At 46.1% G+C, this 11748-nt stretch overlaps 1 protein-coding gene across 1 annotated transcript in view; it reads right to left on the bottom strand.

Moving 5' to 3' along the window:
- CDH5 (cadherin 5) overlaps nucleotides 1-10966 on the bottom strand; it is a 29199-nt gene extending 18233 nt beyond the window's left edge. The window contains exons 1-5 of the mRNA XM_015422368.1: nucleotides 10772-10966; nucleotides 10302-10377; nucleotides 9790-9890; nucleotides 2612-2815; nucleotides 396-684 (exon numbers count right to left, since the gene is read on the bottom strand). Of these exons, the coding sequence (XP_015277854.1) occupies nucleotides 396-684; nucleotides 2612-2815; nucleotides 9790-9890; nucleotides 10302-10377; nucleotides 10772-10966 (865 nt within the window). The remainder of the gene's footprint in view (nucleotides 1-395; nucleotides 685-2611; nucleotides 2816-9789; nucleotides 9891-10301; nucleotides 10378-10771) is intronic.
- Nucleotides 10967-11748: the final 782 nt, after the last annotated feature.

The following is an 11748-nucleotide window of genomic DNA, read 5'->3' as shown; positions in this document are numbered from 1 at the left end:
GGAAGAATTCAGACTGGAGAGGGCTAGTGGGTAAGCTATAAAAACAGCTGTTTTCTTGTAAGTTGCCCAAATTCTCATGGCCTGAATGAAAAATTTCGCTAAAATGAGTGAATTTTCTGCTAATAGTTTAGGAACTAGAATGTCTACTGAATACTCTGTCCAGTCTAATGACCATTTCTGCCTTGCCTTGTTATACCAGGGACACCAGCTGTGTATGATTAGAGCTGGACTGGGGCTTTAATTGTTTTTTTTGCCAGCGTTGAGTAGCAGCTGAGGGAGAATCACCATGATTTTCCTACTGCATTTGACACGTGTACATTTATGTTTTGTTAAGTTTTCATGCGAAAACATCCTGCCAGCCAACCAACAAGCAAGCAAAAAGATCAAGAGCTTACCTACAGGTGACATTTCCAAGACAGACCCATTAAACACTCTTTGATCAAATACGGGGGCATTGTCATTCACGTCCTGGACGATGATACGGAACTTGGATGGTGGTTCCAATGACTTATTGGTTGTACGGTCAAGAATGTGAGCCGTCAGCTGATACTCAGCTTTCTGTTCTCGGTCCAGCCTCTCATATGCAGACACATCCCCAGTATGTTCGTCAACTTTGAAAATACTGTTGGCACCGTCCCCCTCGAGCACGTACATAGCGTTGGAGTTCTGGATGCTTGATATGATCTGAAATTAATAATCAATCATATATATAGGCTCAGCTTGAAACACTCTAATGAGATATTGTGAATTAGAAGGTAAATGTGTTCCATTATGAATGTGTCCTGTAATTAGTGGATGGAATATTCCAGCCCTAATACGTAACACTGACCACAGAAAGGAAACAATGATCAGCTCTTGAACAAGAGGTGACTCGAAATGGATACTATCGAACGTCCACAGAGTTTTGGTTTTGCTGATGCTTTGAAACCTTGAAGATCAACAGACGTCCCCCTGCAGTGACTTGTTAATTTAAGGAGGACCCTTTAAACATGTCCTCTTCTGGACACTAATGTGATTGGGGGGGGCTTCATGTTTGTATTTTTTTCAAGATGGACTTACTTCTATGATTGATTGTTAATAGGATGATACATAGACATTTACATTGTTATTATTGTAATTTAAACACTAAGATATTTCAGCACTTTATTCATTAAATATATATATACATATAGCATTTGGTAATATTTAATTGGATTCATTGCTAATTCTGACATGGGAATTGTTCTATTCTGTTATGTTCCTACCTCGTGAAGCGCTAGAGTGTGGTATGCACTATCCTCGCAATGTGGAATTGTTGTGGGTACTTATTCATGCCTACCAAAGCTTGAAAATACACAGGTCACTGTATTCACACAACATGGCAATCATATGTATTGGGCGGAGAGCAGATAGTGTGCGGTCTCAGTAAATGAGACAGGAGCATAATAAATTTAGCAACAGAAAATGGGGCCGGAGAGGAAAAAAAATCTGTGCTGCCTGAACTCTTTGGGCAGCAGAAAACCATAATCAGCAAAGAAAGGTTTTGATGAACCAGTTCTGGGATGACTTCTTTGATCAGAGGTGATGACACTGGGTTGCCAGCTTTGGCCTGGGGAATTCCTGGAGATTTAGGGGTGGGGCCTGGTGAGGGCAGGGTTTGGGGAGGGGAGGGACTTTGCTGAGGTATAATGCCATAGAGGCCACCCTCTGAAGCTGCCATTTGCTCCAGAAGAACTAATATTTGTGGCCTGTAGTCTAATAAAGCATAACGCTTCCCTGGAAACGTGTGTGGAGATTTACTTGTTGTTGAACCTGAACCCACTCCTCCACATGCAGCTGCTGGATGACCTTGGGCGAGCCATAGTTCTGTCAGAGCTGTTCTCTGAAGGACAGTTCTTAGGAGAGCTCTCTCAGCCCCATCTACCTCACAGGGTGTCTGTTGTGGGGAGGGGAAGGGAGAGGAGATTGTAAGCCACTCTGAGACTCCTCCAGGTAGTGAAAGGTGGGGTATAAATCCAATCTCTTCTTCTTCTAAATATGTGTGTTACATCCAACAGGACAGTAAGTTTTAAAAATCCTCAGTTAACTTCATGACAGCCGGGCAAAGCTTTTCAGACGTCGTTCTTCATTTGAGTGGGGTTTGACACTTTGCTTGACAGCTGGGGCTGCAGGGTTTCCTCCCCTGTACAACACTTGGGATCCGTCAGGCTGTCTGGTGAAGCAAAGGCGATCTTTCTGGATCAGTGCTGTCGACTGACAGGCAGCTGAAGGGAGTTGCCCTCCGCTGACGAGAGACAATTCTGTAGAGTTCATTTTTTCCTGGGATTGTTCCCAAGAAAAAGAAGTTTTCTAAGAGGGGAGAGCATATCTGCTTTATTTCTGGAAATGTCTGTATGAAGTGCATTTGTCAGGGTCAGAGCTAAGCTTATGCTCACAGTGCGAGAATACTAGAGCTATTCGTTTGCAAAAGTACTAAACATTGGGGATTTGTTAAATCTTTTCTGGGAGGTTTATGACTGCAGCGCTAGCTTAGAATGGGTGTGGCAGACCCTTTTTGTTTTGTGTTTGCTTGGTAAAGAAAAGTGGGCTTCCCCCCCATACCAGTGATGCCTTGCAGTCACCAAATTCTTACCCTCCCGACATGATGTGGCAGCGTTTCATTCTTCTCTTCCGAAATGTGCATCTTATTCCAGATCCACTCTCTCCTCAAGCGTTTGTGTACTCTACCGTTGGCTGCAATCCTTGATGAATCTTCTCCATAAACAGAGGACGATGCCAGCGTCACAGAGAACAGAAGAAGGAAATGGCAACCGGTCATCATTGTAGCTTGGGCAACCTGTAGAGGAAACATTAATGCAGACCATTAATAGCAGTGGGAAGTTAGATCCAGGTGGGCACCCATGTTGGTCTGAAGCAGGAGAACAAATGTTGAGTCCAGTAGCACTTTTAAGACCAACAAAGGTTTATTCAGAGTATGAGTTTATTCAAGGTATGAGTACTGGGAAGTGTTTAGAGACCTTCAGATGCATTGAATGAAGTCAACCGTTGATGCTATTTACTGTATTCTGTTAGTATGTTAGCACCTTTCTACACCCTTTTAATGGCTGGGATTTTTAATAATGCTGTTTTCATTGTTTTATCATATTTACTTTTAGAGCGACCTCAAGTGGATCTCTGGAGAGATGGCGTATAAAGAAAAAATATAATGGACTCTCAAGTCACAACTGACTCATGGCAACTACAGGACCACAGGGTTTTCAGTGCAAGAGATGAGCAGAGGTGGTTTGTCATTGCCTTTCTCTGCATAACAACCTGGTGGTCTCCCATCCAAGTTCTAACCAGGGACCTACCTGCTTAGCTTCCAACTATTGACAAGCTTGGGATAGACTAGGCTATTCAGGCTACAGAGTAAGATTTCATACGCACTTTCAAAATAAAGTAATTCTCAGCAAAGACGTTTTTAAAAGTGAAGTGTTATTTTTTTGCTTTGCTCTCGAATAATATTTTGTCTTTGTATTGGCTCTAGTGCTGAGCATACTATAGTTTCAGTCCTAGTTTGATTGGGCAAGTGCAAGCCATAGTTTGCTGGTTCATCTGCAGTTATGGTCTGTTCTAAAGCAATTTGAAATCAGCCATGGGGAATACCTGGTTCTCTGGTAAGGAGAAGAAGAAGAGGAGGAGGAGGAGGAGATTGGATTTATACCTCACCCTTCACTACCCAAAGGAGTCTCAGAGAAGTTTACAATCTCCTTCCCTTCCTTTCCCCACAACAGACACCCTGTGAGGTAGGTGGGGCTGAGAGAGCTCTGAGAGAACTGCTCTTGAGAGAACAGCTCTGAGAGAACTGTGACTGACCCATGGTCACCCAGCTGGCTGCATGTGGAGGAGTGGGGAATCAAACCCGGTTCTCCAGATTAGAGTCTGCCACTCTTAACCACTGGACCAAACTGGGGGAAGGGGATTTAACCCTTAAAATGACTCCATCAGCAGCTATTAGCTGTAGTAGGGAAAAATGATTGTTACAGTCCAAGTGTCTCTTCCTCCATCTCAAAAGAACAAATAATTGGTGGGAGTGACTTTCTGCTGGGAAAATAGCCAGCAAGAGCTTAAAGCTCGGTCTCTTGTGTTGTGGCTCCAACACAAATTGAGTCTTATGGCTGCTTTAAATAAATATTAAGATATTAGATCTCTGATATCCAATGTACATGTACATTCTATGGACATGTGAAACTGTCTTATCAGGTCAGACTGTTGGTCTATCTGCATCAGCACTGTTTGCTCTGATTGATGGTTCTCTGGGGCCTCAGAAAAAACATGGTTTCTCCCACACCTACAACCTGAGAATCCATTGACCAGACTGGATTTGGGATGACCTTCTGCCCGCAAAGCATACTCCTGCCACCCTTGCCCTATAATTCAGCTCTAAGCATATGAGTTGTTTGCAAAGAGGGGGCTGTACCTCAGTGGTAGAGCATCTGCTTGGGATTGTAGAAGGTCCCAGGTTCAATCCCCAGCATCTCCAGTTAAAAGGATTAGGCAGGAGATTATGTGAGACCCTGAGACCTACTGGGGAGACAATACTGACTTCAATGGACCAAGGGTCTAATTCAGTATAAGGCAGCTTCATATCTGTCCATGTATTCAAGGAGCTCTTTGGATCAAATATTGCTTCAAGCACAATCTTATTGGGGCTTCAGGCAGGCTGCAGTTTCCCTTAGCACTGTTCCTTCCTCACTTGCAATTGTGAAAGAGTCTAATGAAGTTTGAGTCCAGTGGCACCTTTAAGACCAACAAAGTTTTATTCATGGTACAAGATTTCATGTGCGAGCACACTTCCTCAGATACAGTAGAACAGAACCTCCTCAACCATTACTTATAGGGGGTGGGGGTTGTTGTCAGGAAGGGCCATTTAGAGTCAAGGTGCATAAGTACTTGGGTGGTTATAGCTGAGATTGGATGTAAGAAAGATCTGTGGATGGCAGTAAATTAGCATACAAATGCGAGAGTTAACAAACAGCTACTTTGAGGTCCCCCATTGAGTGTCCCCCCTTGGAGCAATGCTTCCCAAACTCCCACCCACTCACACATCTCTTATACCTGTGATTCATTGATGGCCTTTTTATCATTTGGACACATGGTAAAGAAGCCCTGGACATATTCCACCAGGCATTCAACGACTTTCACCCCACCATCAACCTGACAATGAGCCAATCTATGCAAGAAATACATTTTCTGGACACTATTGTAAAAATACACAATGGATGCATAGACACCACCCTATATCGGAAACCTACTGATCTTCTGTTCCACTGTATCTGAGGAAGTGTGCTTGCACACAAAAGCTTACACTGTAAATAAAACTTTGTTGGTCTTAAAGGTGCCCCTGGACCCAAACTATGCTCTGCTGCTTCCGACCAACATGGCTACCCCACCTGAATCTATCGAGTCTAATGTTAGCCTACCTATTATAAGCCTCTTGTACGGACTCTCAAAATGTATGCTGAATGCTTGGCATGACTGATATAAATGCTGTGTGCTACTGTTGTTACAGTTAAATACCTGCTGACTCACCTTTCACCATTCTCATTGTCTGAGAAACCAGAGCCAGACAGCAATACTGGTGCCAGAATACTGGTCTGATTGGAAAGTTTTCATCTGTCCACCAATGTTGAGGCTCTGAGCATTTATCATATTGAAGAATGGGTGTTATTCACATCAGATCTTGATATAGTAATTTTGGGCTGCACATCCCTCTTCCTGGCAGGTGCAAAAATCTGAAAATAAATTCATTTTCCCCACCCCTAAGTCCCTTTTCTTGAAGAAGCACTCTGTGAATTGCTGTCCCATGCAAAAAAAGGTCTTGAAACATTTTTTTTAAAATTCTGCAGTATTAACTAGCTAGTTTGAGACCCAATTTTCTTTGAGGATTGACAGGTTTTTGCAAAGCAAATTTCCCCTGTGCTCCCTGCAACACAAAAAGAAGGCTGGGGAGAGTAAGAGGTCAAAGAAACAACTTACATTGCTTGTCGTTGACAAGAGGTACTGTAATTCTACTTATTGGATCCCAACACTGTAAAAACTCAGTGCTAAGTGGGCAAAATTAAAGGGAAGTGGGTGGGCTATAGGACCTGGTTAACATTGTTTGCAAGGGAAGATTGTTTTCTACTTATACCCATGTGTATAAGGGTGTGCGTGACTCGGAGATTATTGCATGACAGATTCCTACTAAAGACCTCATTAAAAGTTACCACCCATATGCCAGAAAGAACATACATCCATGGTGTATCTGTGTTCCAACCATGTGCTACAGTTTAATTTTATAGATCCTTCTTTCTTCTCATGTTCCCCAATGCACATGTGATTTCATTTCCTCTGGCTGCTTTTGGAGCAGACTTTGTGTCACCAGATAACGCAAGCTTGTCTCTTGGCTCGCTTCAAAACGGTAGTTTCAGCTGCTTTCTCTATTAACAGTTCCTTTCAGCGGAATGCACAGATGCACCCAGTTGAGTTTGTGTAGCTTCAAATCAACTGCACCAAGATTCCTTGAATATTATAATTTTTGTCTGGTGAACTTTTCTGGGGGAATGCTTTCTTATATATTGAGAGCCAAGTGAAACAGCATGGGAAGATGCCTTCCCTTGCCGGGAAACTCCATTAGACCAAGTGTTCCTTGGAAAGCACCATGGTAACCAGTGGCACCACTCAGGAACCACTTGAGAACATCTAGACTGACCCACTGAAATGGTATCCTTCCAGTCCAGTACTAGACCAATCATGAAGTAACAGGATGGAAACCCTGCAAAATACCTTATAATAAACCATGTAGCACCTGTGTGATTTAGTACACGGGGAAGAGATTAGGAGAAATTGCACTAAACTAAGCAAAAAAAGTTAATTATAAAGTTAATTATAAAAGAGATGGAAGAAAAAAACAACAAGGAAAAGGGTGGTTGGAAAAACAGGGAAAATAGTGGTCACTAGAATCAAACCAAAATCCAGTCTAAATAAGCTTTCTGTCTCCTCCTGCAGCAAAGCAGAAGACTTCGGGAACCTCACAAAAGGATCACGAAGGCATCAGCCTTCCCTTATTTGTCATTAGCAACCATTAGCATCAATACATAGGGCCTCTGAACACAGAGGTTTCGTTTAGGTATCTGTGGCGAGCAGGGCTATTTTTGGGCAGGAACGCGCAGGAACGGAGTTCCGGCTGGCTCCCGAGTTGGCCACGCCCAGCAGAAACTCGTTAGCATAATAGGCCACACCCAACAGCAGAAACTCATTAGGATTGGCTACGTTAGGGGTTTGTGGCCTAACATGCAAAGGAGTTCCTGCTACAAAAAGAGCCCTGGTTTGACAACAAACAAGGTAAACAGAATAAGAAGCAAAAGGTGGGTGTGGCTGGATGACCACACTTCTGGTAACATGGGGGTGCAGCCTAATGGGCTAATGAGCTGCGCTGTCAGGGGTGTGGCCTAATATGCTAATGAGTTCCTGCTGTTGGGTGTGGTCTATTATGCTAATGAGTTCCTGCTGGGCTTTTTCTACAAAAACAGTCCTGTTCTAATCCTTAAAAACTAAGGCAATAGCAATTGGGTTGGTTGTCTTGTGCTGATCTTTTCCCAGGGAAATGTCCCTCACTTAGAAGGCTGGAAGGGTTGGCTACAGCTTGATCTTGTTTCCCAGTGAGTTTTGTAAGTTAATCATGCATTTATATGACAAAATTTCCAAACAGAACTTTTTCATCAGTTGAGGCAGTCTGTTCATGTTACCAAGCTCATGTGTCCACCATGAGGATGTTGTGTGAAGCATGTGATGGGAGTTTTGTGCCTCCCAGATGCGCATCAGGACCTTTCTGGTCATGACGATGATATACAGGAAGAAGTGATTTCAGCCTTCCTCCCCGTATGTTGTTTTCAAATCCTCCAACCACACCGTGGGCTGGCTATGGTCTCTCCACTGAGAAAAATGCCTGTAGCCGTGTAAGGAACATGATTTTGGTTTTGCAAGAGAATCAATAGTGAGTTGATGGCATGGTCTGACAACATGAAAACAGCCTATGGGGAGGATTTCTCCCCATGTGTTGTGGTTGCAAGCAGACAAAAAGGCCAATGTGCACCTGGAAGGCACAAAATCCCCCTTAAACATTTGATGCAAAGTTCTTGTGATGGATACGAGGACATCATAACATGCAGCATCACACTGAGTTAAACTTGAGTGGTCTGGTTTAACCAAGAATCATAGAGTTGGAAGGGACCTCCAGGGTCATCTAGTCCAACCCCCTGCGCAATGCAGGAAATTCACAAATACCTCCCCCTCCACACCCGCAGTGACCACCATTACACGCCCAGAAGATGACAAGAAACCTCCAGGATTGCTTACTGACCCCAAATTGGCAACCAGCATTTCTGCATTGCTGTCAGATGGCCAACTAGCCTCTTTTTGAAAACCTCCAAAGAAGGAGAGCCCACCACTTACTGAGGAAGCCTGTTCCACTGAGGAACCGCACTGTCAGGAAGTTCTTCCTAATGTCCTAATTTGTCCTTAGTTTACTTAATTTCTAGGACCCCCTAGACCTGACACCAACATTTATGCTGGAGACTTCATCCTGCAAAAATGGGACTTCCACAATTGGATCTTCCCAGTGGATTGTGGATGGGAAATGCAACCAGATTCTGGGCTGCAGAGCAGGCAAGATGGGTTATAACGCACCCTCTTTCTTTGCCGGTCTTTGTTTCCAGTGAGCCACTCCTGGACCTCCCAGCATCTTGTCGAAGTAGGGCCGCACTCTCCCTGTAAAAGCTTATGGACAAATTCACCCTATAGGAATGGCAGACAGAAGGTTCTCATGGCTTATCTATGGGTTGGACAGCAGGATCTGTATTATCTGTACCGGCTAAAGGGAGAGACTATGCCTTGCAGGGTTTCCTTGGTGGTGAAGTATGTGATGCTTGAATAGCCATAGTTCTAATTGGCTTGTCAAACCTTTCTGTATATCCAACCTCCTGGATTTTCACCATTCTTGAGAGGACCCATCGCTTAGTGGCAGAACACCGGCTTTGCTTACAGAAGGTTCAGTCCCTGGCATTCCAGTTGCAGGATCGTGGGTCGCTGTGTCAGGAAAGATTTTCCTTGTTCCACTGCTGGTATGAGTAGATAATACTGATCTTGCTAATGGATTTACTTGGCATAAGGCAGCTTCATCAGTCCAAGTCTTTTATCGGGGAAGAAAATATTAATCTGCGTGGTATGGGTAAAGGCCATTGGTCGGCTGAATTCTCTTTAAAGGCTATGAAAGTATCTGGGATGAAGAGCTTTTAAGTGGAGAAGTAAGACTGTTGGGCTCGGTGGCAATATAATAATTAAGATTGTCTGGCAGCCAGAAGTTCTAGCTCTTTAGCATTATGCACCACCAGGTGGCGAGCTAGATTTGTTTTTAAGGCAAGAGATGTTTCAGAGGTGGTCTGCCATCGCTTGCCTCTGTGTCACAACCTTGGTATTCCTTGGAGGTCTCCCTTCCAAATGCTAGCCAAGGGTCACCCTGCTGAGCTTCCGAGATCTGACAGGGCAGCATGAACCACAGGGATGGGTTGTGGCTCAGTGCTAGAGAATCTGCTTGGCACATAGAAGGTCCCAGGTCCAATCCCTGGCATATCCAGTTAAAAAGATCAGCTAGAAGGTGATGTGAATGACTTCAGACTGAGACTCTGGACAGCCACTGCCAGTTTGAATAGACAATACTGGCCTTGATGGACTAATAGTCTCGATTCAGGGTAAGGCAGCTTCATGCGTTCAACCAAGCACATTGCACACTGTCACGCCCACGCTGCCCCTGTGAGGGTGAGCCGCTGGTCGCCATGCTGCCCCAGCGATGCGGAACACGTAGTCAGGGCCTTCTATATAGTAGGGTTTCCCTGCCCGCACAAGAAGGGGGGAGGGAGGAACTGCAGATTCCGATTCCGTGCGGCCCCTTCCGCCGGCTTCCATGCCGTAGGGTTTGGAGCAATGCAGGCCCACCCCCGAGCTGCGCCCTGGCTCTGCATCTTCCGCTTCTCAAATAACAAACAGGAGGGGGTCAGCCAGGAGATCCCAGGCACTAGGATGGTCACGGGAGACCTTCCTTAACATCCCTTTTAGGGTCTGGTTCATCTGCTCCACTAAACCATTCGTTTGAGGGTGATGGATAGCCATAAACAGCTGGCGTATATGGAGAACCTCACACCCCTGCCTCATCAGCCATGCAGTGAACGGGGAGCCTCGATCTGTCAGTATTTCTCGGGGAAGTCCCACGTGGGAAAACAGATGCATCAAGGTGCGGGCGATACCTGCACTCTTGAGGCTAGGGAGCGGTATGGCTTCGGGGGAACGGGTGGCATAGTCCATGATTACCAGGATGTAATCCTCGGGGTGCGGGGCAACGGACCCACAAAGTCCATGGCTATCTTGTCAAAGGGTGTCCCTACTACTGTTATCGGGGACAAGGGGGCCTTGGGCGCCACACGGTTTGACATATGCTGACAGATCAGACAGGTTCTGCAAAAACTCAGTACGTCCTGAACTATCGTGGGCCAGAAGAAATGGGTCAGATCCTGGCCATCGTGCTCTGAAACCCCCGGTGTCCTGCCCATTGGTGATCATGAGCCCATTCCACAGCCTCCTCCCGGTACTCTGCTGGGATTAGGAGCTGGTCAATCGGGCCCATCCTCCCCTTCTCCCTTCGGTGCCAGAGCCCTCCCGTCTGGGTGACATGGGGTAAGCGACCATCTCAGGGGTTCAGGGTGACCCCGTCTCTTACCGCCACTTGGTCCCACATTTTGGCCAACCCTTCATCCTGGTCCTGGGCTGCTATAAAGGATGGGTCACCAATCCACCGCTCCCGAGGGCCTGCCAGCGGATCTGGAGTAAGGGACGAGCCAGCCTTGGGGCTTCCTGCCTCTTGGTCCTCCTTGGAGTCTTCCTCATCTTTCATGGCCACCTCTTCTGCCTCCATAGCTATGCCTTCCTGGGCTCGTCCACCTTCATGGTACTGTTGGATGGCCTCTAATATACCAGGGGCATCTCTCCCCAACAACACTTTGCAGGGTAACTGTGGCATCCGGGCCAGGTGGACCTCTGCCCGTCTCCCCAAGTACTGTAGGGGTACCGCTACCACAGGACATCACTCGGCATGTCCGTGAAAGCACACTATCATTGCCCAATGGCTGATCGGTAGTACCGGAGGAAGTAAGCTCATTAGGATCATTGATATGGAGCTGCCACTGTCCAGCAAGGCCTCCCAGCAGTTACCATTGAGTTCCACCAGCACCGTCCATGCCGGAGACTTCTTGCAGCAAATAATCCTCACCTAGATCACATTCCATTAGCGGACATTCCTGTTTTAGGTGGCCCTATTGTCCACAGGTGTAACAGGGTCCAGCGTCGGCAGGCCCTGGAACCTCTGGTGGTCTAGGGTCTAGCTTGCCTTTCTCGCCTCCCCCTTCGCCACGAGCTGCTCCTGGTAGGTTTCCTGGGGGAGCTCAGGAGATGAACAGAGGTGGGGCGGTATGGGCCATGCCTAGTCAGGCCTCCGTCTTCCTGGGAGGTTCTCAGCCCTCTGCCACTTGGTAGTTCTCCCACAATTCCTGCACCTCCTTTAACTAAGTAGGGCGCCAACAGGACACCCAGTGATGAATTAGCCCTGGCATTATCTGGAGGAGTTGCTCGATAATAATCAATTCCACTATCCGCTTGCCATTGTCCTCCCCACGGTAAAGGGTTTGACGCCGAGGCTTG

Source organism: Gekko japonicus, unplaced genomic scaffold, assembly GCF_001447785.1.
Source record: "Gekko japonicus isolate JY-2015 unplaced genomic scaffold, Gekko_japonicus_V1.1 scaffold951, whole genome shotgun sequence".
NCBI lineage: Eukaryota > Metazoa > Chordata > Lepidosauria > Squamata > Gekkonidae > Gekko > Gekko japonicus.
The sequence above is the reverse complement of the archived record's forward strand: the minus strand, read 5'-3'. Positions and strand labels throughout refer to the sequence as shown.